This window comes from Rattus rattus, chromosome 3, assembly GCF_011064425.1.
Source record: "Rattus rattus isolate New Zealand chromosome 3, Rrattus_CSIRO_v1, whole genome shotgun sequence".
Classification (NCBI taxonomy): Eukaryota; Metazoa; Chordata; class Mammalia; order Rodentia; family Muridae; genus Rattus; species Rattus rattus.
Window position 1 is genome coordinate 53,054,633 of NC_046156.1, and position 27,608 is coordinate 53,082,240.

At 44.6% G+C, this 27,608-nt stretch overlaps 1 protein-coding gene across 1 annotated transcript in view; it reads left to right on the forward strand.

Moving 5' to 3' along the window:
• The first annotated feature begins 4,569 nt into the window (after window positions 1–4,569).
• Window positions 4,570–27,608, forward strand: part of Cttnbp2nl (CTTNBP2 N-terminal like) — a 46,912-nt gene continuing 23,873 nt past the window's right edge. The window contains exons 1-3 of the mRNA XM_032897567.1: window positions 4,570–4,630; window positions 18,159–18,281; window positions 24,426–24,525. Of these exons, the coding sequence (XP_032753458.1) occupies window positions 24,427–24,525 (99 nt within the window). The 5' untranslated portion in view covers window positions 4,570–4,630; window positions 18,159–18,281; window position 24,426. The remainder of the gene's footprint in view (window positions 4,631–18,158; window positions 18,282–24,425; window positions 24,526–27,608) is intronic.

Consider the following 27,608-nt stretch of genomic DNA (forward strand, 5'->3'; position numbering starts at 1 on the left):
AGCCGTCTCTCCAAATCCCATAAATCAAAAGAATTTTCATTATGTTTATTCATGTATTTATGTGTGTGCATGTATTGCAGTGACTTGAGCATAGAAGTTTAAAAATGGGATGGAGAGATGGGTCAGTGGTTAAGAGCTGGCTGCTCTTCCAGAGGACCCAGGTACCCCAGGTTCAAATCCCAGCACCACAGGACAGCTCACAATTGTGTAACTCCGGTTCCAGGGGATCTGGCACCCTCGCATATATGTAGATGTGGGCTCCAATGCACATAAAAGTTGTAAAAAAAAAAAAGGGGCTGGAGAGATGGCTCAGTGGTTAAGGGCACCGACTGCTCTTCCAGAGGTCCTGAGTTCAAATCCCAGCAACCACATGGTGGCTCACAACCATCTGTAATGAGATTTAATGCCCTCTTCTGGTGTGTTTGAAGACAGCTACAGTGTACTTATATATAATGAATAAATAAAGCTTTAAAAAGAAGTTGTAAAAAGAAGTTAAAGGACAGTGTGTAGACATTCATTCTGCCTTTCTCCCACATGGGTTCCAAGAACAGAGCTGAAGTCATAAGGCGGCAGGTGCCTTAAACCAGCCATCTTGCTGGCCCACAAACCAAAAAGATATTGCTGCACTCTCTATTGTCCCAGCCCACTGAGCATGGTGGAGGGGAGAGACAACATAGCAATTATGAGGGTGTACTCTGTACTTATCCAGTCTAACCTCCTTTACTCTACCATCGCCTCCCAAACACTTAGAACGTCTACCTTCACAGCTCTCCCATTTCAGAAAACCTTGACCCAGTTCCTCAATTGTGGATCTCTTTGTGCTCAATTTCCAAATCTGGAAAAATGGGAATAATAATATAATATTCTTCCTAGGGCACAGATGCTTTATGTAAATTAACTCTACAGTACTGGGATATAATTTAATATTTAGTTGGCATAATATATATTATAAGCCATTATATCATACATAAATATATGTCAGAAGACATACTCTCACGCGCGCATGCACACACACACACACACACACACACACACACACAGTGGCTTTACAATCACAGCCTGCAATGATATTCAGGAATCTTTCTATTTCTTTTGTGCCATTTACCACAGTGGAGTTAGAATTAAGTGGAGAAATTGTCGACTAGATTTGTACTAAGCTGATCCTCTTAAGAATTACTGTCTACCCAGACCCTCCGAATGTGGACTAGTTTGGAAATAGGGTCTTTGTGAATGTCATGAGTTAAGATGAAGATAAGTCAAGCACAGGGCCCACGCTTATTAATCCAGCTACTTGTGATTTCCAGGCCAGCATGTCTACAGAGACTCCAACAGTCACAGGACTCTCTAAATCCCGTATATCTAGTGTCTTTATGAAAGAGGACATATAGAAACACCGGGACAAAAGGGAAGGCAGCTAGGTTGTGATAGAGGCAGACAGAAGTTGGGGTGATGACTGGAGCCACAAATCAGGAGTCGCTCATGGAATGGGTGTCTCACAGCCCCCTGAGGAACACAACCTGTCAACAGCTTTCAGACCTCTGGCCTCCAGACAGAGAGAACATGTTGTGTTGTTCTAAGCCGCCCACTTGGCAGTGATTCGTTAACAACAGTTTATGACAGAGCAGTGATCAGCCCCGGATTTTCTTCATTTCCAGTCTAACCTCTTTTACTCTCTCATTGCCTTCCAAGCCAGCAACAAACACTTAGGACATCTACCTACGACATTTGCCAATTGAAGCGGGGGAAAAAAAACTCAACCCAAGCTGTAATCTTCTAGTACTTAAATGACATAAAGTTATTGCCGGACACATGAGAACCATTTAGTAAATATTAATGAACAAGTTGATAATACCAAATACCAAAACACAGCGGACTGTGTTTGCCTATTCAAGACATCATGAGCCTATTTCCACGCTCTATGTGCCAAGGACCCTAAACTTACAAGTTTTCTACATTAAATCACACAGTTCCAGAACCCACTGCCACTATTGAAGGCTGAAGGTTATGAAAGGCTCGGAAGCCCTGCCTGTTCACACTACCTCACGGGTGATAAGTTGAAAGCCATCTTAACATTCTCTGAGTCTTACAAGGCAAGGATGATCTCATCCTGTTGAGCCTTTCTACACTTGCTCAGGAACTGGCTTAAAGGAACCGGGAGAGTTGGGAACTGCTCAGTGCTGTAAAGGATGTGGGTCACATGGTACTGTTTCCATTAGGTCAGCTTTGGAGTAGAATGGGTGGTGGTAGATTAATAGCTACAAAGGGAGGGAGAGGAAGGCTGGGCGAGCTGATTCATTGGAGCAAACCTTGGAGTGAGTCAGAATCCAGCAGAAAAATAGCCTGTTGTCCCACATCTGCCTCATTGTCTGGCAATGAGACACTTCCTCCCTGCATGCCCACAGGCAAAGCAAAGGAAGGAGGAAATGGATTCTTTTCAACCCCCCGCGGTACTATCCCTGTACCTAATCCTGTGTCTTTCAATCGTTTTGGACATTGTGTTCTATTCTGAGAGGTCTCCTGTAGCCCGTGGTGGTCTGCAACACTGTGTAGCCAAGAAGGATCTTGAATTCCTGGCTCTCCTCTGCCTCCACCTCCCAGATGATGGGATTTACAGGTGTGCACACCCTATCCAACCAGACTGTCTTTCTGAATACAGAGCGCGATATCTTTGCAAAATTCTTCTTGCTCTAGGTCACTGTTCCCAAAGCACCTGGGCTGTACTGGAGCATCTCCGCATGCTGTCTTCAAGCCAGCAATGGCTAGGGGAGGGTACAGAGTTATTGGCTTCGCTCTGCTGCTGCGTTAATCACTATCTTTCCTCTGAACAGGTCCCCCGTGGGAACGGGTGGCCGGCTAGCAGACTATGGCACAGATTGGAGTTAGTCTTGTAATCTTTCTTTTCCAGTTATTAACTCTATAACCTTCTGCTGGATCTCTTGGTTTCTTTGAATATCTCCTCGTCATAATCACTCATGGTGATGTCCACTATACAGGGTATGACAGCACTGACACGGATATCATATGGATGAACATAACACTGTGTTGACAGGAAATACTGTTTTACTTCCTCTAAACCATGATTACTCAGGCTGGGCATCTCTCTACCCAGACTGTAAACTGCACCTGTCTCGAGGACTGTGTTTGCCTAGGGCAGTGGTTCTCAACCTTCCTAGTGCTGCTGTCCTTTAATATAGTTTCTCACGTTGTGGTGCCCACTCAACCATAATTTCGCTGCTACTCACAGCTGTAATTTTGCTGTTATAAATTGTAATGTAGGTATTTTGTTTACAGATAAAGGTTATCCGAGGGGTCGTAACCCACAGGTTGAGAACCACAGGCAGAGGGAGTATTAAATTCCTAATATTCTCCTGCTGATAATTGTGAGGATTAGGAATAATGTATTCAGAGTAGTATGTTACTTGTGCACTTAAATACTTGTTTTCTTTTTCTTATATGTACTTGTTACAAATTCTTTTTTTTTTTAAAGATTTATTTATTTGTTTTATGTATATGGGTACACTGTAGCTGTCTTCAGACACACCAGAAGAGGGCATTAGACCCCATATTACAGATGGTTGCGGGCCACCATGTGGTTGCTGGGAATTGAACTCAGGACCTCTGGAAGAGCAGACAGGGTTCTTAACCACTGAGCCATCTCTCCGGCCCTACAAATTCTTTAAAACAATGTGGTCAATCACTTGTGAGCTGAAGTACAGGCTACGGTAGAGTGCGTTCTCTTCCCTCCAGGTTATCCGGTCTTGTTTTTATCACTAAGATCTGCATTCCTGTGTTCACAAGGACAGGCATTCCCCCTCATCCAACTGTTTTGTTTTGGCTTCGTTAAAAACGCATTCCCCACGGTATGACGGGGCCCAAACATATAAAAGAGGGCCCCACATACATGAAAGGCAAGCACAGTGTGGGAAAACTGCGCGTACGTTTGCAATTATTTGGCTTCGCCCTGAAAGGCAGGTCGGCAGGGGTTATGCCCTCCTCTACCGGGTGCTGTCCTGTTTGTTCAACCCCAGAGTCTCCCTTTGTGTACCTAGTGTGATGTGTTAAAGAAGATGGTCGTGTGCCCTTGCTTTCCAGCACCACACCCAAAAGTCAGTGCAGAGAGAGAGAGAGAGAGAGAGAGAGAGAGAGAGAGAGAGAGAGAGAGAGAGAAGCAAAGAAGACACGTTACTAGGTTTTCAACAACTAATTCTAAAACAAACGCTAAAACTCACTTCTTTTATTCACATTTTGGATAAACCCCCAATTAAGCCACCACAAGGTGTTCTCAGGATCCTGAAAAGTTGAAGAGCCCAGGCGGAGAGCAGAGCGAACTCAGACTCCAGCCGACCAGAGGTGGTACTTCCTCCCGGAAGTGACGCCAGTTCAATCCCAGCCTGGCTCTCCCAAACAAAAGGGATCTTGCAGCCCCAGGAGGAGCCGGGATGACTTTGGAGAAGCCCAGCCTTCAGGCGGCGAGGATTGGCTGCAGAGCCGCAAGGGCAAGACTATGATTGGCTATGGTATCTGCCGGTCACTGCCGCCGGCGGATGAGGGGGCGGGTCCTGGGAGGCTGGGGATGGGGAGCGGGCGGCGGAGGCGGCGGCGGGGAAGGATCCCGGAGCGCCGAGGCCAGGTACGGAGCGCGGGGTCCGGGCTCTGCGGTGCTGGGTGGCCGGGTCTCCGAGAGAGCCTCCTGGCCCGGAGCGTGTATGGCTTTCAGCAGCAGTCCCTGTCGGGGTAGGGATGGTCCCTTAGGGGGCGGGGCCGCCGCCTCCAGATCCCGGGATTCCCCGAGGAGGCGTCGCGGCATCCTCCAGGGTCCTCGCGACTGTTCATTGTCTCTCGCCAGCCTCCGCCCCTTAGCAGGGGTCTCCCCCTGACCTGTCTCACTCCATGTCGCCTTTTGCCCAGCCCTAGCCTCGGAGAGGGACTGGTGGGTGCAGTTTCTAAGCTGCAGCCCCCACCCCTATATTGGACCCCCGCAAGTCCAGGCATCCCTTCCCACACCTGCCCCTGCTGGCAAGCCTGGGTCCAGAACTAGGGTGCTGTATACGATCTAAAAAGAAAAAAACAACAACAAAAAAAAAAAAGCGTTGTTCTTATGAGGGATGGGCGAGGGGGAGGGAAAAAAAGACGAGACCCAGACAGACACCTCCAACAGCCAAAGCGGCCTTCTCCCCTCTTTAGCTTTTCCCATCCCCCAGCCTCTGATTGCTCCTACGGTCCCCCCAGATCCTGTGTTGTCTTGTTGAGTGTTGAGAGTTCCCCGGCTTAAATCATGTATTACCTTCTTCCCTTCGCCCTTTGTACCTTCCTCGCCCTTTATTTTTCTTGTGGGAGAAGCCAGCTTTTGGGGGATTTTTAGGTTTGAGTTGCCTTTCAGTTTTGCTTTCTACCCGGTTTCTTCCCTGAGAACTTAATAGGAAAGCATCCGCATATTTCATAGCAAGGTGGGTGTGTTAGCTTTCAGCAGAGTTAGCCTTGTGTGGGTAGGAATGCAGTGTGTATTGTTTGACAGTCAGTTATTAATACCATATTTTCAAATGAAACGGTGTGGAGGAGTCAGTAAATGCCTTTGCAGTAGGAATCCCCATCTCTCAGTTTGTAGTGGGCTGGTCCGTTGCTCCGGGAGACTGCAGTTAACCTTGAAGGTGTACGGCAGGTTGAAACAAAAGACAGGAAGTATTTGAACAAAATTCAGGTTCAGTTGGCTAGGTTTATAATTAATCTGGTCCTGTGGCCTCTGAGTACTGTCTCACCCCTGTTTTATAATGGGATTTTATCCTCAAAGAAAACGTATCTACATGTGATATGATATGTCTAGTGTGCCCGCATCATCAACCAAAATTTAAAGCATTAAAATAAAAGGTAGTTTTCAATTTCAGAAACAAGAGCCTTGTGAATTCTGTTTTCATGTCTCTGTAGACCCTGTAAGGATCCACTAAAGTCTTCAGCATTTTAGCAGTTGAAAGGTACAAATGACTGTCCTGATGTTAATGTCATCGAATCTCTAACCACTAGCTGTGGCTAGCAGTACCACCTATTAATTTTTCTATATTTTTGGCATTTTAAATTTTGATCTTGAGTTCACTTTACTGTTGGTTATTTATAGCCGACAGATGTGAGGTGCAGAGTTGCAGTCACAGAGGGCGATTGTAGTGGCTGTTGTCTGTAGCCTTCCTGAGTAGACTTCCTGAAGGTAATTAGTTTTGAATAGTCAGGTTCCAGAGCCACTCTAGGGCTCTGTGATTGTTTCCAGACACCTAGAGAAAGGAAGCACAAAGAAGAAACTGTATACAGGGTCTCTCCTGCAAACACAAAGTTTATTGCCATAGGAAGGAGAGATCCATTATCCCAGAAATAGCATCAGGGGTTTAAAAAAAAAACTAGAAGTAAAATAGAAAACCCCCAAAAGATGTATCTTATTACATGAGTGGAGAACAGGAAATAAATCCAGGTAGGAGACGTCGGGAAACCTAAGGAGTAGTGATTTCCAGGACCCTGACAAACAGAGGAAAAGCAGAATAAAGCCACTGATGTTTTGGCACAATAAACAAGAGCTGCTTAATATACCTTTGATCTGGAGGGCTGGTTTTGTTTTGTTTCATCAAGAGTGCTACTGTGTCTCCTTATGCTTCTGAAAACTGTGTAGCCCAGGGTGGCTTCCCCTCCTGTTGGGATTACAGCGTGTACTATGATGTTCAACTCTGATAGAATTCTTTCCGATAACCTTTTCACTGTCATTTTTGGTCATGTTAGATGAAAAAAGCATTGTGTGCAGACAGTTTGTGTGTGTAGGTTTAGTGCATTTCATTAAATTATTCTTTGACTGCATAAAGTTCTTGTAGCTTCCACGGTGCCTAATAGGAACACTGAATTTAGTTTAAAGCTCTCACATAAGAGTCAAACTAGACAGATAACAAACTGATAAAGTATGGCACATCTTGTTAAACCATCTTCTTGTCTTTGTGTAATTTGATTTTTCCTTATCTGACATGATAGGAAATTGCAATATCTGAAGTGGCTAAAATATTGACTTTCCTATGAGAAAATATCTCTGGTTAGGTACTATATATATGTTTACTGTCATGAATTCTGAGCCAGACTTACAAACATGATCAATTGTAGTTATTTTAAAGATATATATGTATAAGAATCTGACCTAGTGGAGGTGGGGTGAGTTCTGGAGAACACTCTAGGAACTGTTGGTTAATTTTTATTGTAGTTTCTGAGTATTTGATTTGACCCTAGTGTGCTGGCTAGTTTTATGTCAACTTCACACACGCTAGAGGCATCTGGGAAGAGGGAAACTTCAGTTGAGAAAATGTCCCTATCTGATTGGCCTGTGGGCAAGCCAGTAGGGCATGTTCTTGATTAGTGGTGGTTGTTGAGAGTGCCCAGCCCACTCTGGGCGGTGCTCCCCTTAGGCTTGAGTCTGAGTGCTATAAGAAAGCTGGCTGAGCAAGCCAGTAAGTGGTGTTCCTGATCCTCCATGGCTTCTGCCTCATTTTCTCAGTCCAGGTTCCTACCTTGAGTTCCTGCCTCAGTGCTGGAGTGTGACCTAAGAGTTGTAAGATGAAATAAACCCTTTCTTTCCTCCCTAAGTTGCTTTGGATTGTGGTATTTTATTATATCAGTAGAAACCCTAACTAAGACAACTGGTCTCCTTTAAGGTTTTTGGGAGGCTTTGTTTTGTGCTTCCCTCTTAACCTTGTGCTGGGTGGGGCTTGAACTTCAAACCTTCCACCTGAGCCATACCCTCCAACCCCCATTTCTGTGCTTTGGTTTACCCTAGTGGTATTAACAGTGCACAGGACATCACGGGTCCCTAACAGTAATCATTCAGACTCTCGTGGGGAGTGCCATATCCTTGGTTTGTTACAGATCTGTTCAGAATCTGATCAGAATCACATGGATGAGGCTACCAGTTAGTTTTCTTACAAGAGTTCAGCTCTCGGTTGTTCTTTGGTGTTTCTTAGAGGCTGCCATTGCACTGTTTAGTGCTGTGAGGTGAAGAGAGGCTATTTCTAGTTCAAAGCCCCTCAGTTGTGAGCTAGAAACAGAAGACTTTTCTAGTTTTAAACATTGTTTGAACCTACTGTGTGCACATTTGTATAGTCTACTAAGCAAGGTGCGTCCTAGGAAACAGTCATCAACAGCCATTGACGTTGTTATTAGCACTTGGCGTGTGGGTTATGGAAGTTCATGTGCACACCCCTTTCTGCTCTCTGGAGGTGAGGCAAGAGACTCTCCTTCCAGACCACCCTCGTCCAAATGAAAGAGAGAAAGAAGAAAAAAGTCTACTTTAGCAAAAGTGAAGTAGTGTTTGTTGGTTGGTTTTGTTTTAGATTTGTCTGTAAATAGCTATGGTTTAGGCTGGAGAGACACTCAGTGTTGCTCTTACAGAGGACCCAGCTTCAGTCTTAGGACCCACATGGAGGCTCGTAGCCATCCTTAACTGCAGTTCCAGAGGTTCCAACCTTCTGACTTCTACTAGCACTTAGGTACACTGTAGGCAAACCACTCATATACATAATAAAATAAGACAAATCTGAATAGCTGAGGTCCCTAAATGGAGGGAAACAGTTGCATAGGTCATCATATAGCACATCTGAGTCAATGATTTTTTTTTTGATAACATGTAGTTGTGCATTCAGATCTCATTTGCGCGTGTGTGTGTGTGTGTGTGTGTGTGTGTGTGTGTGTAAAAAGGCAAGAGATTCAAATTACCAGTTGTTCCACTCCAAATGCTGCCATCCTGCAACTTAAGAATGGTTTTGTGTGTTCTGTGCTTGCTATATTATCTTCTATAAGACTTAAGACATTTTTGACGATAATTTTGATTTAAAGCATTTTTTCTTACTTTTGAAGACTACCTTCCCTACTAGTGTAAAAGAAAGGAATAAGTTGAAAACCAATCAAGAATGGACGGGGAAGAAATAAGGATGGGGAATTGAGAATGGATGTGGAGGGCGGCAAGGGTTTGGGGACTGAAGACAAGGACTTCATGTCGTAGCTTTGGAGTAAAGAAGGCAAAGTCTATCCAAACTCAGTGTATCAAGTGCATCGATGCATTCCATCTCAACATGTCTTTGCTGCTAAAAGGATCCCGACTTTACAGCCACAAAGAAGACAACCCCTAAGTGTTCATACATTTAATAGGAACGAGAAAGGAAAATTAGTGAACACAAAAACTTAGACTCCTGACTCAGAGCCTAGTGAGCATTTAGATGCGTGGGACCATGTGTGGAGTCCAGGAGACCGGGTAGGGGTGCCGAGGATATATTGCTCTAACAAGGCACAAGGGACTAGGGAGTTGGCTCTGTTAGTCGGTGCTGATTGCATAAGTGTGAAGACCAGAGTTTTGCTCTGCAGCACCCTCACAAACAGCCAGTGCAGCTGCAAGCCTGTGGGCTCAGCACTAGGGAACCAGAGACCAGAGGATCCCTGGGGCATGTGACCAGCTAGCCTTGCCAGCCAGGAAGTTCCAGATTCCATGACAGACTGTCTCAAATATGAGGCGAAGGGTGATTTAGGAGATACCTGCTGCTGGCCTTTGGCCTCCACATGCACACACGTTTGCACACATCCAAACATGTCTCTCATACACACAGAGACAGACACATCAGAAAAGGAAAAAGGTGATAGGGATTACAGACACTAAGAAAAGGAGGACATAGAAAATTATGGGGAAGTGGGAGGAGAGTGCAGGCTGTGAGGGACGATGTGCCTTTATTTATTTATTTATTTGTTTGTTTGTTTATTTATTTATTTTACACTGTAGCTGTCTTCAGACACACCAGAATAGGTCATCTGATCACAGATGGCTGTGAGACACCATGTGGTTGCTGGGATTTGAACTCAGGACCTTTGGAAGAGCAATCAGTGCTCTTAACCACTGAGCTCCAGCCTCTGATGTGCCTTTTTCTTTCCTTTTTTTTTTCTTTCTTTTCTTTTTTTTTTTTTTTTTTTTTTTTTTTTTTTTTTTTTTTTTAAACTGAGCCTGGGTCTCACTAAATAATTGCCCAAGCTTGAACTCACTCTGTAGTCCAGACAACCCTTGAAATTGAGATCCTCCTGCCTCAGACTCCCAGGTAGCTGGGATCATGGGTCTGTGCTACCAGGCCAGGCTGTAGTCTGTTTTAAGTGGTCTAGTGTTAAAGGGTACAACTCCAGGCCTGTACATCAGCCTTACCCCATGTCTGTAGATGGGAGACACCAAAGTAGTTGTTTCTAAGATCCCACGTCCTGAGCCCTTGGCTCTCAGCATGCTTGCTAGCTGACTCCCACAGGTTCCTCTTGGGGGTACTTAGTTCTTACTCAGCCTGTCTCATCTCGAAGTCATCATTTCCCACTAAAGCCAGTTCCTGTTCTAACATCCCTGTTTCTATTGACCACATTGTCATTTGTCACTGAGTCTCCAAACCTCTGCTGAGTTTGGATTATTTCCCCTATTTACCCCCTAAATGGAATCAGTCTCCAAGTTACTGTAAGTAAATTCCTCCCACTTCCTCCTCCTCTTTCTGCCAGACAGAATAGCTGTTCACAGAATTCTGAATCTTGTGAAGCAGCTAAGTAGATGTGTAAATGGATAAATTGATAGACTAGAGTGGGATAGCGGCTCCTGAGTTCGGAGCTGTGTTCATTTCTGTTGCATGTCTGATGTCAGCATTAGCTGTGTATTTTTAGTAACCCTATTGCAAGTTAAAAGTTGTAACTTGATGAAAAGCTGTAAAAAATTTTCATTAGAAGCGGAGACATACTTTTGCCTTTCATTTTTGTTGCAAAAGGCACAAAGGGCTGATCCAGGCAGAAGAGTATCCTTATCCATAAAGCGGCTTTTTAGGGAACCGGAGATGCCATCTTGCCCTTGGATCAGGTCAACCCGCTGGGTTGGGATCAAGAGGGAATAATTTGTTTGACTTGTAAGTCAGACATATGAGTGTAGACAGCGATGCTCCATGGGAAAGGAGCATGAACAACAAATGATGGAAATCCGCCTTGGGTGGACTCAGATGGATGCTCCTCGGGGATGCAATGTCACGCAGTGTATAGTGGTGATCTACAGCTCAGGCGTCAGTGTCCCAGGAGACTGGTTCCCCTGAGGGACCTGGAGCAGAGGACATTTCTGTTTGTTGGAAGTATGCAGGTGACAACAAACTGTTAAAGCTATACTTAAGTTAGAGCAGTGTTTCTCAGCCTGTGGGCTTAACCCTTTGGGGGTCAAACTACCCTTTCACAGGGGCTGCCTAAGACCATTGAAAAACAGATATTTATATTACAATTCATAACTACCAAAATTATAGTTATGAAGTAGCAACGAAATCATTTTATGGCTGGGGGTCACCACGACATGAAGAATTATGTTTAAGGGTCACAGTATTAGGAACGTTGAGAACCACTGCCTTAGGCTTGTGTGCAGGTTTTTGCAGATCAGGACAAAGGCTGTAGCATAGTTTAGACCCAGATCGTCCTGGCTCTTCGGTTAGTCCTCTAGACTGGGATTTCATCTTTGCAGTCCCTATGGAGCCAGTGCCTTCATCCAGCGTAGCAGTCGAAGGGTTTTTCCATTCAGGCAGCCTCAAGAATTGTGACCCATGAAGCATTTTACTGGAAATAAAACCAGCCTACACATCCATTGTTCCCTTGCTCTGGTTTTGTTTCAGAAAAGCAGAGTTTTCTGGGACTCAGTGGGTAAGATTAAAAGATAGACAGCTATGTTAGGCTTCAATCTGATTTCATTTAAACTAACTATCAGGTACCAAATTAGCTCAAACTTCTGATAATCTGGTGTTTAAAGATATACGTCATCTCCTAACATTTCAATGAAAAATGTTTTTAAAAACTATTACTAATTTTCATTCATACCCATTCCAGAAGCTAAAACTATGTGGTTCTTCTGGTGTGGTCTTATGTTGGTAATAGTGAAAGGGTGTAGTCAGATACTCAGGTAGACAGACAGGGTTGTCTTTCTGAAGCTAAGTCTTACTGGGTAGTCCTGGCTTGCCTTGAACCTGTGGTAATCTTCTGCCTCAGGCTCCTGAGTGCTGGGATTACAGATATACCCCACTGTGCCTGGTTAACAGAGCTGTTTCTTCAGTAGTTCTGCCTGGAATTCTTATACAGAGGAAGAAATACTTGCTTGTTTATGGGCATAAGGCTGCTTCCAGTGCTCTTCAGTACACATGTAAATCTTGCTGACAACATATGAGAGAGAATGAGAGGGAGATGAATAGATACATACACAGAAGACCCCAAGGACCCCACCAAACCAGAGCTTGATCACAGTATCTGAAACAGCAAGTTAGACTAGATTTTAGAAATGAGAGGTGGAGCCAGCAGAATGGCTCAGTGGTTAGGGACATTTCCTGCCAAGTCTGATGGCCTGTATTCAGTCCTGGGTACCACATGATAAAAGGAGAGAACCAGCTCTGGCAAGTCGTCTTCTGAACTCTATACAAAAACTATGGCATGTGCACACATGCACACACACAAAGAAATGGGTGGGTGGGTGGATAGAAGGAAGGAATACAAATTTTAAGTGGTCGGTGCTTGACCTGGTTCTCGATAACTGTGCTCATGTAATCCTCATATGTAAAAGAAGCCAAACTAGATTATTTCTGAGGTCGTTCCATCGCCTAAGGCTGGTAAAGTGAGGTCCATGAGCAGTAATTTCCAAGGAAGCCTCTGGAGTCAAATTTTCTAGGTTCAAATTCAGTTTCTTCCACATACTAGCTACAGGACTGTTTAAGCAAGTCGTTCAGCCACTGTGCCTCTGCTTTGCCGTTATGATTGTGATACCGTATGTCAAGCACTTAGAAATGCCTGGCATATATCCCTGTTTAGCTCAATAAATGCTTATCTTTTTTTCCTTCTTGTTTGAAGTCTTAGAAAGTTATGCTGTAGAGGGCTGATGTGCTGGTGATGAATGTTTTGTTTTCACAATAAGCTTTTTTACTGTGAGCCTTCAGAGTCTGGGGTCCTTGAATCTGCCTTGCACTCAGTACCCCAGGGCTTCAGTGCTGACCTTGAAGAAGTATCTGCAGAGCTGGACCCTAGAGGTGCCCTCAGGGCTAGGTAAATAGATGTATTGGTCGTCAGCACCATTGTTATTCTCCCTTTGTGCATGAGTCAGATGTCTTTCAGGATAATTCACAGGGTCCTGAAATGCCCAATCTCTAAACTGTTTTTTCAAACCATTCTTTTTATTGTAATGCTGTTTACCGCATGGCTAGGGAAAAAGGTACAGCCATGGGAGGAAGGGTGCGATAACCGTACGTCCTCCCATGCTAGGGGAAGCTCAGATCTAGTTCTTCAGGTGTACTCTAAGAGGAGAAAGTGGGACTGGAGAGATGACTTAGCATTTAGGAGCCCCTCATGGCAGCACACAATCTGATGCCCTCTTCTGGTGTGCAGACACACATGCAGACAAAGCACCTGTGTACATAAAATATATAAATAACACCCCTCCCCCAATAAGAATAGAAAGCAGGGTCCAGTGACACAGTTGTAGCCCCAGCACTTGGGAGCAGAGCAGGAAGGTTGTAAGTTTGAAGTCAGCCTACTTTACATAGCAAGCTCCAGGTCAACCAGGACACAGGAAACAAACAGAAGTAAGTAGCCACCACAGTTTAAATGGGTGGTTTAAATAAAAAGATTATTTTTTCACATATTGTTATCTTTGGCTCAAAGCTTAGAGCATTGTTCTGATCAGATTCTCACCTTGTACTTTCCCTGACTGGTCTGTATTCTTATTTTCTCTCATAAGAACACCAGTCTTATTACCAAGTTTTTATTAAGCTTTTTTACATGTATTTTGATCATATTGTTTCCCTTTCCTACCTTCCACCATCTAACTTCTTGTTCATTCTCTCTTCTCTCCAAAAAAATAAGAATCACCTTGAAAAACAAAACAAAAATAAACTCAATAAGAAAAAAACAAAAACAACATGGAGTCCATTTTATATTGGCCAACTTCTCTTGGGCACTGGGCCTACCCTGTGATCTAACCACTGGGTTAGAGAAACCCGATTTAACTTGTCCCACCTGATATCCATTGCTAATAGGTGAGAAGGTTAGGAGTGAGTCCTTGTGAAGGAGTCTGACCTCTCAGTCCTGTGTCCACCCCCCTTTCTCCATGCTGAACTCTTGTCCTGTTGAACCGATGCAGGTTTTGAGGGCGCTCTCATAGTCCAATAGATCTTGAACTCATCAGTGCTGGATCCGGATGACCCTGTTTCCTTGGAGTCACTCACTCGCCACCTCTGGCCTTCCTACTTCCTCTCTCACACTAGATCCTCGAGCCTTGAGGGGAGAGGTTTGATAGACATCTCATTTATGACTGAGTACTCCCAAGTCTCTCACTCTGCACGTTGTGTGATGATCTCATTTTAACTTAATTGCCTCTGAAAAGTGGGGCCTGGGAGTTAGTTCAGGGGTAGAGCACTTGCCTAACAAGTTCAAGGCCCTGGGTTCAGTCACCAAAACTGCCAGGAAAGAAGATGGGTTAGGGCTCTGCATGTGTCCTCAGAGTCAGTCACATTCTGAAATTCTAGGAATTAAGATTCTACATGAACTTGGGTAAGGGCTCAGCCATTAACATATATGATAGAAATGTAAATAGTTTTGTAGTATCTTCAGCTGGGAAAAGCTTGATTTAAAGTATTGCTAATTAAATTTATATTACTTAATATTATAAAATTCCATAAAATGAAATTGTGTTTTGTACCTTGACTTTAGGATTTTTTTTTTTCCGGAGCTGAGGACCTTGCGCTTGCTAGGCAAGCACTCTACCACTGAGCTAAATCCTCAACCCTGACTTTAGGATTTTTTAAGAAATTAGTAGTAAAACGGGATTTCCCCCGAGTATTACCGTGCTGTGCAGCTGGCCTCTCCTGAACCCCCTTTGCCTTAGTCTCCCACCAGCACACTTGGCTAAAAACTACATTTTAAAATCAGAAAATCATTTTGTTACAGCATGTTGGCATGGTTTTCTTCCCTGGCCTGATCCATGAGACCATTTGGAGCAACACTGTCGCTGTCTTACCACAGACAGACAAGCAGCCCTGCTGAGCCCAGAAGTACCAGGGGATGGAGGGTGTTTAACTTTTTGAGATAGTCTAGTACTTTCCACCTCCTAAGGAGTCCCGGATTCATTTGCAACAGTGTGTCTGTCTCCATATTTAGACTTAGTGACTTTAAGCACAGTGGTCCCTGTTTATTTTCTTAATATCTCACGTATACTGGTTTTCTTTCATTTGACTTGGTCTGGTTTTGTTTTTGTTGTTGTTGTTTCTTAGTAAAGGCCTCATATAACCCAGACAGCCCTTGAATCCACTAGGTATTTATGTCCAGGCTGGCTTTGAACTTCTAATCCTCCTGCCTCCCACCTCAAGTGTTAGGATAATCGATGTGTACCAACATGCCCGGGTGTATACTGGGCCTTTAAGATCATGTCAACAGATGGCAAAATACCTATTTTGTGTACTATCTCTGAGTTTTAAGTTACTGACCCATATTGGTTTTATCCAGATTTATGTCAGGCTACATGTTTGGAGCAAATTCAGTTTATTTTTCTGGTCATATTTAATTACTGATTCTAAGACCTCACTGAATGGCCTGTGAGACAGTTTTAGCCCAAGTATGAGCTACTTAAGTTCAGTATCTGAGTGTGTAATAAAATGATCTCATAGTCAAATGACTGAATTTTTAAAATTGAGTTGACTTTTTAAATGGGATTTTTGTTTTTGTTTTTGAGGCTACCCTGTTAGGAACTAACACTCATCTAAACTGTTGAGTTTTGTTTTTTTTTCTCCATGTTCCTTATTACTGACTACTTCACTTGCACCTAGATACTCACACCCAGATACTAGACTCAAACACTTTACCTGCTCTCCGCCCTGCCCCGCCCTGCCCCACCCCACCCTGTAGAAACTGTTTGGGGTGTTTTCTTTTCTGCCACCTTGTCTCTGGTAAAAACACAGCCGTGCCTGCTGTCCTGCAGGATTAGTTCAGTTCCAGGGCACAGGCTTTGTTGAGAAACAAGAAGCACAATGAGGACCAGAGTGCAAGGAGCTTGGGTGTTAATTCAGAGACGGGAAGGCTGAGAACAAGTGAGTGGGCACAGCCACACATTTTCCAGGCTGAATCAGCCAGGTAGTTAGGGAGGTGCTGAGGCCGTGTGCTCGAGGGGAGGGGTGTGGCCTATGTGTATGTCCCTGCTTCATACCCGAACCTCTCCGATTGTTGCCACGCTTAGGCCAGGCATGGTAGATTACACCTGTAAGATCAGTACTTGAGGGATTGAAGCAGAGGGATAAATTAAAGGCCAGCCTGGACTACATAGCAAAATCTTTCTCAAAAAGAAAATAAAAAGAGGGCCTCTTGCACTCAGAAGGCAGAGGCAGGTGGATTTCTGAGTTCAAGACTATTCCAGGCCAGCCAAGACTGCATAGTAAAAGTGCCTCAAAAGATAGACAAAACGGGTGAAGGGGACAGGGAGACTCAGTCTCCTGCTGTCAGCTGGAGAGGTGGGGGAGGAGGCTGTGACTGACTAAATGGTGTGCTCGCTTGTCTGGAGTCACAGACCATGATGTGAAAAACTCCTCATGCTTAGCCTTTACATGGCCTCGGTGTTTCAGGGCCTTGGAATACATGTGGTATTTTTGTTGTATGTGTTTATATGTATTTTTATTAAGAAAACTGATCAGGCGATAATAATGTGTACTTCAATCCCAGCACTTGGGAGGGAGAGGCAGCCAGATCTCTGTGAGTTCAATGCCAGCCAAGGCTACACAGAGGAAAAAAAGAAAAGGAAAGAAACCTCTAAAGTTTAAAGCACTGTCAGCTGGCAGTGAGAACGTACCCAGACAGCTTGTTCACACGTGGTTTTTCCTTCAGATTTATGGACTGTAGCATTCCTTATACAGAAGTGTCTGCGTGTAAACTCTGTGGCCAACAGGGTCTTGGAGGGTTCTACTGGAAAGAGTAAGCTGGCATCTGGTTTTAAAGTCACTTAGTGGATGCTGTCAGTGGCGAGTAACAGCTCACTCAGAAAACAGGAGTCTAGCCTGCAGTGTGGAGTGTCGTGCCCGAACCTGGCAGCGATGGCTCTGATATTGATTGTGGATTAAGAGCAGCCTTTTCCTGAAAACCTTGAGCTGTATAGTTCTGCCCGTGTGCTGACAGAAATTGCTGGAATTGCTTGTTTAGTGGTTGGCCTGCATGCTGTTGGTCATTTACTCTTGACTGTGTGATGGACCCACACTTCCTCTCCTAAACTGGGAGATCCAGAGTTTAACTGTTGACTTGGTAAATAAATTGAAATACAGTTAAAGCCCCCACTTTCTTTTTTTCTTTTGTTTTTGCTATTTCATTCTTTGCAGTTTTCATACATGTATATTGTGTTCTGAGCAAGCCTTCCTCCCCACCCTTCGCCCCACTTTTTTCCCCATGCCTCCTTCTTTTCTCTGTCAATTTCACATCTTTCATGTTGTGTGTGGGGGGGGTTGTTTTTTATTATTATTTTAGCTTAATACTATTGGAAAAATATAAGCAAAAGTATTTGTTTATAAGCCAACATTTACCATGTAGACATGGGAAAAATAGAAGCTGGCAGTGCTTGGTCATCCTTACAAACAGTGGAGATGGGCACGTGTTGGTTTGTCTCTGAGGTTACCGGGAAGAGCAGACATTTCCTTACCCAGATGTGGCAGGTGGAACGTTCTAGTTCTGGTGTTCTGAGGTGCATCGTGGTGTTGTGGTGTTGTACATGAGTCATGTTGTCTATTGTAGACAGGCTTTTGGCAGTTCAGGGAGAGTAGTCCTTGAAATGGCACTGGACATCAGAAAAGATTTCCATATCTTGGAGGCTAAGGCAGGAGGATCATTTGAGTTTAAGGACATGCTGTGCTCTGTCTTAAAAAAAATGAAAAAGTTTCTCAGTAGCTACCACCCTCCCTAATTACCCCTGCAAAAGAGAAGTCAGAGTCCGGTGTTTCTTGTACATATTCAGCTTCAGCCCGAGGCCTGGGTGATCTTCCTGTTGTCATTAGCAATCTACTATCGGGCTTTACCAGCTGTGGACCTAGTTGACACCAATGAGGCTCACCCATTCTTCATTGTATGGTCACATGGACAATGAATTTCTTCTTGTTTTGCAGTGTTGAACACTTTTCCACCATGCCGACAACATTTTAAATATCTGTCAACTTTCTAAAAGTTTAACTGAAGGAAACCTCTAAGACTTTGTACCTGAGGACTAAAGTGCAGCCACCAATTATCAGGTCAGTGTCATCTCTACTCTCCCACAGGAACACCACTGCCATGCTAAACCATAATGCAGTTTGGATATGTCTGTAATTCAGACAAGATTTATTGTAAGTATTACAATGAGAATTGAGTATATTCAGTATAGGTTAGCAAAGAATTGCTAAGTTTTAATATCTATGAAGAAAGATTACTAGAATATGTTGGCCTTGAGTTACACAGCTGAGGCTTTCCTCTTCTTGTATACTGCTTGTATAGCATTATAAACAGTAAGAGAAATGAGTTGATATTATTAATAAAATGTCCCAGGTATTAAAGTTTGTGTGTAGAAGTGATTTTATAAAGTCTTAGGGGTAAGGTGTGTGTGTGTGTGTGTGTGTGTGTGTGTGTGTGTGTGTGTGTGTGTGTGTACACAGAGGCCAAAGGCTGCCTTTCTTTCTCTATTGTTCTTCACTGTATTTCCTGAGACACGGTGGCTCACTGAACCTGGTGCTCACTAGTTGGCTAGCTTAGCTCTAGAGGGCTCAGTGGGCTCTAGAGATCTGTCTGCCTTTCCCGCCCCTCTCCAGTCCTGACTGGGGTTACAGGTGCTTGCTGCCATACCCCACCCTTTTATGTGGGTGCTGAGGATCTGAAGTTGGGTTCTTATGCTTATACAACAAGCAGTTTACCCAGTGAGCTATCTTTCCAGCCCAAGAGCATTATTCTTCATAGCATTAATAAAAGAATGGATTTTTTTTGTGTAGGCTAGAGTGACTCTGAAGATGATAGGAACTTTATCCTTTGATGGAGATGTAACAGGTCAGAGACTTGATTTGGGTATAATCAAATTTGTACAGTAAGGGTAAACCCCAGGCCCTGCCAGGCTGGCACTGACTTCACCTCCAGGCTTTATGCTTATTTAGAGCAGAGCTAGGAGGGACTTTGGAGAGCACCTAATTTGTTTTCTTTTACCTGTCATGAAACAAAGGGCCAGAGCAGCTAAGTATGTGTTCCTCAAAACCATCTAACTGCTCCTGTCTAATGGAGGACCAGCATTCTGCACTCCTCAGTAACGCTCTGCTTTACTGAGATGGTACCGCTGCTTTTAGTCATACTTTTGAACCTCTAAACAAAAATGTTTGAAGACTCTAAACATGTTGGAGAAAAGAAAGGGAGTGAACAGCTGTCTTTAGCATGTGTCTGCCCTCTCGCCTTGGTGCTTATGTGTCCAGTTGCTTTTCTCGGCTCTATTGGTATTTGGGGAGTGCCTTTCCCATCTGCCCGTTATTGCTTAGCATCATGGGAGGAGCAAGGAAGAGCATAGTAGGACATCCCCTCTACCTCTGGTCTTGGTGGGGAATGAAAAAGTTAGAAACCAGCATGACTCACCAGGTGTTTGATCCCCATGCTTCCCTCCTGGTGCTGTGGCCTTTGGGTGTGGTCCTAGCTACAGAGGGGCAGTTTTCCTAACTCCTTCCTTGGAGTCACTATAGAAAATGAATGGAACTTATTAATTACTAAAGCAGGGAGCTGGAAGATAGAGATCTCAGTGGTTAAGAATGCTTGTTCCACAGCCTGATGTGATGGCTCATGCCTTTAATCCCAACACTCAAGAGGCAGAGGCAGGTGGATCTCTGTGAGTTGGAGGCCAGCCTAGTCTATAGAACTAATTCCAGGACGGAGAAACCCTGTCTTGAACCCACCCCCTTGCCCCGCCACCCAAAAAAGAAAAAGAGAGCGAGCACTAGTTGCTTTTATGGAACCTGAGTTTGGTTCTCTGCGTCCATGTAGGGTGGCTCACAACTCCAGCTTCAGGGGATCTAACACTCTCTTCTGGCCTCTATAGGCACCTGTATTCACGTGCACATACACGCTCACAGATGTACACACACACATAAATAAATGATAGAATCTTAACATATGTAATGACTGAATCAGGACCAGTGAGATGGCTCATTGGATAAAATTACTCGTCTAAGCCTGGTCACCTAAGTTCAATCCCTGGGACCTAATAAAGGAGAGAAGTGACTCCTGCAGGTTGTCATCTGCTCTCCACAGCACACCATGGCACACATTCCTCATTCCCACCCCTGCACAGAGCAACAAGTAGATAAGAAAAACAAATTTTAAAGTCATCGAGCCAGGCGAGTTACTGAGCTTCTACTTGGGATTTCAGCACAAGGGAGGCTAGGGCAGGAAGAGTGCTGTAAGTTCATGGCTAGTCTAGTCTGGACCACAGAGTAAGACCCTATCTCAGAAATAAACAAAACAAACAAGGAAGGAGGCTAGGCCTTAACAGCACTGGACATCTAAGTAAAGATTTCTGAAGCCCTGTCTTCCTGAAACGCCTCTGTAGGAGGAAGTCTCCCAGTCACTCAGATAGGAAGAGTCAAGCCTCGCTGTGGCTGCCAAGGCTGTGTTCTTTGTTGTTCCTGATACGGCTTTGAGGCGGGAGTGGCAGGCAGCTTTATTGAGTTTGTTGGGGGGTTCTAGTTGGGATTGTTTTCTTTCCTTTTCTTATTTTCATAGTAGTTTGTGGCACATCTTTAATATGACTCTGAGACCCACCAGAGGCGGGAATCCACTCTGGGGGAGTTCAGTTAGAGCCAAAGTTACATACAGTAAGGACATTTTACTGTGTGGTAAAAGATTTCCAGGTTCACACTAGAACACGCTCTGATGACACAATGACGTGTACATCTGTGTGTGTTCTCCTTTGTGCTTCAGTACAGCAGCCCTGGAGGAGTTGGTGGCCTCTTCAAGTGAAGGAGAGTATGTGAACTCATCATGTTTCCTTCATTTTGAAGAAAAACTGTGACAGTTGCAGTTTGGGAAGGAAAAATGGAAGGAAAATAGTATTTGTACCCCCTTGGAGGCGATAAACTCTAGAACTGTGCTCTCTGCCAGAGAGGCTTCTTAGGCACGTCTGCCTGTGTTCTGAGGCAGGAGACTGAGTAGGAGCCACGCTGTTTAACAGATCCTTGTAGAAATGTGAACTTGTTAGATAAATTGACTGAAAACAGCTCTTAGACCTGGTAAACACCAAGCAAAGCAGCCAAGTACAAAATCAGTATAGAAATCAGTCCCTTTCCTGCGTGCCGGCATCAGACACTGTGAAAAGGGACTCAGGAGAGCAGCCCTGTTCACAGCAGCTTCAAAAATAAGTAAGAATTAAAATGCCAAGGAGTGAGACCAACCAGGAAGTAAAAGCTTTCTACAGTGAGAACTTTAGAGCCCTGAAGAATAATTGGGGGAGTCTCTGGAAGATGGAAAGATCTTCTGTGTTCATGGGTCAGCAGAATTGATACAACAAAAATAACACTCATCAAAAGTAATCTACAGAATCAGTGCAATCCACATCAAAACTCCAGTAACATTCCTCATTATATAAATAGGAAAAGCAACCCAAAAACAAAGAATTACAGAAGACCTAGACCAAGCAACCCTGAGTGAAGAGTAATGCTGGGAGTTACAATACCTCCAGTTAAACTGTACTGTGTACCCATACCGCAGATCTGAAGTTACACTGTAGAGACACAGTAACAAAAGAAGCATGCTACTAGCTCCAAATGTGGCTCAGTGGAACAGGATAGAGCGCCTGGATATAATTCCACACAGCTCTGGCACTTAATGCCAAAGACATACATTGGAGAAAAGACATATTCCTCAGCAAATGGTGCTAAGCAGACTGGATAGTCTGTACAGAAATCAGTTGAGTGTGGTGGATTGAAGACCTCAATGTAAGACCTGAAACCATTGTGGGTGGGGGTGCATTTCAAGATATGGATGTTTCTGAAAAGGACTCTAGTTAGCTCAGGAAATAACTGGCAACTGGGATGGCATGAAATTCGAAAGTTTGTGCAGCAAAGGAAACAATCAAGGAAAGAGACAGCCAGGGAGCCAGATGAAAGCTTTACCAGTTATCCATGACTGGAGGATGAGGCTTTAATACAAGAGCCTGGGCTGCCAGGATGGCTCAGAGGGTAAAAGGAGAGCTTCCTCTCAAGCCTGGCACCCTGAGCTGGGTTAATGGAGTCCAAAGGGTGGAATGAGAACCAACCCCCACAGGTGGACCTCTGACCTCCATACGTATGCCATGGCACATAGGTGTGCACATAGATACAACACACACAGATAAACATATGTAAAGTAAGTAAAAATGACCAAAAAGTAAAACAACCTTGTCAGTAAATGAAGAAATGCAGATGGCCAGTAAACGTGAAAAAAAAAGAGTTGACATTCTTAGCTGACAGATAAATGCACTGAGATTTCATTGCCCCTTCCAGTAATAGGGCCAAATGTGATCACAGTGCATACCCGTGGTTCCAGAACTTCAGGGGCAGAAGCAGGAAGAGAGTGCAAATTCGAGGCCAGCCATACCTGTATGGAGACAGGGAAGGAAGAGGGTGGGCAGGGGAAAGGAGACAAGCCTAAGAAAGATAGCCTAAGAGTTAGACTCTGCAGGTGGTCCAGGGCACTGAGATATACTCTGCAGGTATGGAAGTCAGTATTACAGTTTCTCAGAAAACTAAAATTAACCCCTGCTCCACCACTCCTGGGTAAGCACCCAGAGGACTCCTGTTCATAATAGCCAGATAATAATGAGCTGAGATCTTTCTGCTAACATCTGAGGGGTAAAGAAAATGTGTATTTTGCAAAATGGCATTTTATCCATCCTTAAAGAAGAATAAATTTATTCCACTTGCAGAATAAATGAATGCAACTAGAGATCACCATATCAAGCACAATAAACAAAAAGTACAATACTTTTCTCACTTTTAGATTTTTCCATAGATACCTCAGACCACACCCATGTGACATGAGAGTAGAAGCTAGATTTGAGAGGAAGGGGACGAGTGTTGGGGGAGAAAGGAGAATGGCTGAAGAGGTGAATGTGGTCCAAGTATGTGATATAATTGAATGACGATGTCTTTAAGAAAGCCATCACTCTTGCCTAGCAAGCGCAAGGCCCTGGGTTCAGTCCCCAGCTTTGGAAAAAAAAAAAGAAGGAAAAAAAAAAAAAAAAGAAAGAAAGAAAGAAAGCCATCACTATGTACAAGTAGTACCTGCTGTGACCCTGGCCTTGGGAAGTAAAGGCCAAGGCTCATTAGAGGCTTAAAGCCAGCCTGATCTACACAGGAGGTTAGACCAGGCTATACTACTTAGACCATATCTCAGGAAAACAAAATAATGGTCATAAGTTAAGTTTGATGAAGTAGCCAGGCTAATTGAACTATCTAAACAATGTAGTTTAGCATTGCCTAGAAGCATATGAATAACTGGGCATGACTCACCCCTGGCACTCTGGAGCCTGAGGTAGCAGGGTTGAGAATTCAAGGTAAACAAAACTACTTAGTGAGTTTTAGGCCAGCCCATGCCATACAGCAGACTACAGGGCTGGAGAGATGGGTTGGTGGTTAAGAGCATTTGATGCTCTTGCAGGGTACCCAAACTCAGATCTATGCACCCACATCTAATGGTTCACAGCTGCTCTAACGCCAGCCCAGAGGGATCCAGTACCCTCTTCAGGCCTCCATGGGCCCTGTGCTCATGCACAAACCTGCACACAGAAACGTTTTTTAAAAACCTTTTTAAAAGATGAAGATAGATGTTTGTTTGCATATGCTTGTGTTTAAGTCTGTTACTGAAGCATGTGTAAACACTGTGATCCCTACTTTCTGTCAGAAACAATTTAGTTTCTGCTACCCTCTGAGCTGCTCCTACACTTTGAGCAAACATTTCCTTTGCTTGAACTTTATTCAACCAAAAGAAGAGCGATGCTAGAATGTTCTGTGTGCAGTTATCAAGTGTGGTTACCTAAAACTGGGCGATCTTTAGGGGATCCAGTAATTCTTTAGTGAAATGACGCCCAGTGGAAAACAATTCTACCTCATTTGCTAGCAGACAAAATTAGTTCCTGAACCTTTCTGAGACCCAGGTTGCAAACCAGCCTGGAAAAGGTAATGAATAATTGATCTTGGTGATGGAATCAATAATTTACAGTGGATTTTATTTTTTTCTTCCTGCTCAGTTTATGATTAACATCAGGAAACTTTGGTGTTGTTTTGAATTGCAGGTCTAAAGGGTATCATACAGTACATTTTGCTCTTGTATCTTGTCTTTTTCCTTCACTCTGATCAAGTTCCTCTTCTGTAGACTGATTTTTGCCTTTGTTTCAGGATGAATCTGGAAAAACTCAGCAAGCCTGAACTGCTGACACTGTTCAGTATTCTTGAAGGAGAACTCGAAGCAAGGGACCTTGTTATAGAAGCTTTAAAGGTATGGAGGGAGGAGAGGAGGGAAGCAAGGATTGACTGACTCTTACCCTGTGTTTTGAGTTATTTTCTGTGGTATTGGTGTAATTGTGTGGAGAATCTCAGGCTTAATGCGGTGGTGCACACCCTTACTTCTGGTGCTTGGGAGGAAGAGGCAGGCAGATTTATTGTGCTGACTAGAAAGGCCGACTTTATCAGATTTGTCTCAGGACTCCTTCCCATTTCTTGTCCTCATCTGGTAAGAATAGAAGACGTTTCAGGAAAGGGTTAAGCTCTGTCTAAACCCTCCTGGTACCTGCTGTTGCTCGGTCTTCCTCCCCCTCATCATCTGTCTTCATCCCCCCACCCCCCACCCTCAGAACTGATGGGGAGGTGACACCTATAACGGAGAGAATCAGAGCATGCCCCGAGTTCTGCTCTGACAGTTTCCCTAGCCTGAGAGGTCAGAGAACGGCACCTGCTGCATGTGTCACTCCGCCATTCACTCTCCCGTAAGCTTGATGTAGATGCTTGGTAAATATTTGTTGTAGTAATTTTTGTTGTTGAAGGTTAACTCAGGGCTGTGGCCACACTGAATGCATGTTCAGTCACTAAGCCACATCCCTAGCATCAAATATTTGTCGAACAAATAAAATGACTGCTGATGATGCATTGGCCTAAGACTGCCACAGTGCTTGAAGGAAGTGTTTGGAGTTGGTAAAGACTGCTCTCCACTCTGCCACAGGCAGCCGTGGCTGCTTGTTGATATGTTTCAGCCTCCAGCCGGTTTGGGTCTGCCACACACACGCATCTTTAAACATCTGCCGGGACCGACTTGTTCACAGCTGTGGTTAGAGTTGACCCAAGCATCTACAAGGTTCTTTGTTGTTGTGCTTTCGGATTTATCTGTATTTGTGTGCGTGAGTGTCTTACCTTCATGTTTGTATGTGTGCTGTGGGTATACTTGGTGCCTGTGAAGCCAGAGGAGGAAACCAGGTTCTCTGAAACTAGACTTACAGACTGCTTTTTCTTCACCAGACAAGGTTTTTCTGTGTAGCCATGGATGTCTTGGAACTCACTCTGTAGACCAGGCTAGCCCCTAACTCACAGAACTCTGCCCGCCTCTGCCTTCTGAGCACTGAGATTAAAGGTGTGGGTCACTCCCGCCCTGCTGACCACCTTGCTGTTCCTATGAAGCCATCTCTCCAGCCTCTGATGTTAAAAAGAAATCTCATTTAATTTGTGGGGTAGCGTTTGTTTGTTCGGTTGGTTGGTTCTGTAGCAATACCAAGATCTTACTGCCTTACAACACTTTTTCTTAACAACAAATACCTGTTGGAATTTTTGTACTCACCATGATATTCTTTGTTACTAGTTCATATTTCATACTTTAGTTGAAAGGCTTTGGTCTTTGGGGGGGCGGGTGTTTTTTCTTCTTAAGATATGGTTTGTTTTTTTTTTTTAATTATGTACTTGTGTGCATGAGCACATAAAAATGAGTGAAGGTTCTCTGGGAAGCCAGAAGCATTGGATCCCTCTCAGCTGCAATACAACTGTTGTGAGCTATCTGAAGTGGATGCTGGGAACCAGATTCGGGGCCTCTGCAAGATCAGTATGCCCAGTTAACCACCGACCATCTCTTTATCTCTCTAGGCCATTCCTTCCCACCCTTGCTTTTTGACACAGGGTTCCACTGGCCATCCTGGACCTCAGGCCTCCAAGGGATGTATCTGCCTCTGTCCCCCAAGTACTGAGCGTATAGTTGTGTTCCAGAAAGGAAAATCTCTTTTTCTACTTCCACTTAAGTTTTTGTTCTCTGAACAAAACCATATGGCTACCTGTTGCTTCTCAGTGAATATCAGGTCACATTGGCAGGTTTTGTTTCTTTAGGGTGAGATTATAAATGTCCTACAGTTTGTAAAGTGGATCTGACTGTAGAGCTGGGATTGTAAAAGAGCTTTATTCATTCTCTGAAATTGTTGCCACATGTCCCATGCACTGCCCCTCCTGTAGTCACCAGGTAGGGTGCTTCTCCTACTCATGGAAGCCGCCTTGTCCTGCTCTGTTGCAGCCAAAGCATGTTTGCAATGAGGCAATATCCAGTCTTCCCGTATGTGAACCTTAGCTGTTAAAGAGAACATGTATACTGTATTTTGTCCTAATTGAACCTTATATGTGTGAATTTTTGGTATTATAAGCGTGTGCCAAGGAAAAACAGTCTTCATGAAAGTCAAAAGTAAACCTACTTTCCTGATCAAGGGGACTATAAAAATCCCTCGATGGAAAAGGAGAATCATGTTGCTCAGAAGCCCAGGGTGGAACTACACAGTCCAGCAGGAAAGCCCCAGTTAAGTAATCCATGCAGACTGAAAATGGCTTGCTGAGTGCTCTGAGCCTGCTGCAGAGGACGACCACAGACTGAAAGCAGTAGCCATTTCCTCTGGAAACAGAACTGACTGTTAACCAACTTCAGAGCACATGCTTTGCTTTTCTCTTATGCTGGGCATAGTCTACATTTCACCCACATGTCTTCCTCTGATACAGAACCACTTAGCTGTATCAACATAGAATCTGTCTCAAAGCGAGATGGAAGATAGTCAAGGAAGACATCTGCCGCCATCATTAGCACACATGTGCACCCTCCCTCCTCCTCCCTCCCTCCTCCTTCCTCCCTCCCTCCCTCCCTCCTCCTCCTCCCTCCCCTCCCTCCCCTCCCTCCTCCCTTCCCCTCCCTCCCTCCCTCCTCCCTCCCTCCCTCCCTCCTCCTCCCTCCCTCCCCCTCCTTCCCTCCCTCCTCCCCCTCCTCCTCCTCCTCTTCCTCTTCCTCTTCCCCCTCTTTTTTTTTTCTCCCTCCTCTTCCGTCCTCTTCCCTCTCCTCTTCCTTCTTCTCCCCTCCCCTCCCTCCCCTCCCCTCCCCTCCCTCCCCCTCCCCTCCCTCCTCCCTCCCCCTCCCTCCTCCTCCTTCCCTCCCTCCCCCCTCCCCTCCCCCTCCCTCCTCCCTCCCTCCCTCCCTCCCTCCCTCCTCCCTCCCCTCCCTCCCCTCCCTCCTTCCTCCCCTCCCTCCCTCCTCCCTCCCTCCCCTCCCTCCTCCTCCCCTCCCTCCCTCCC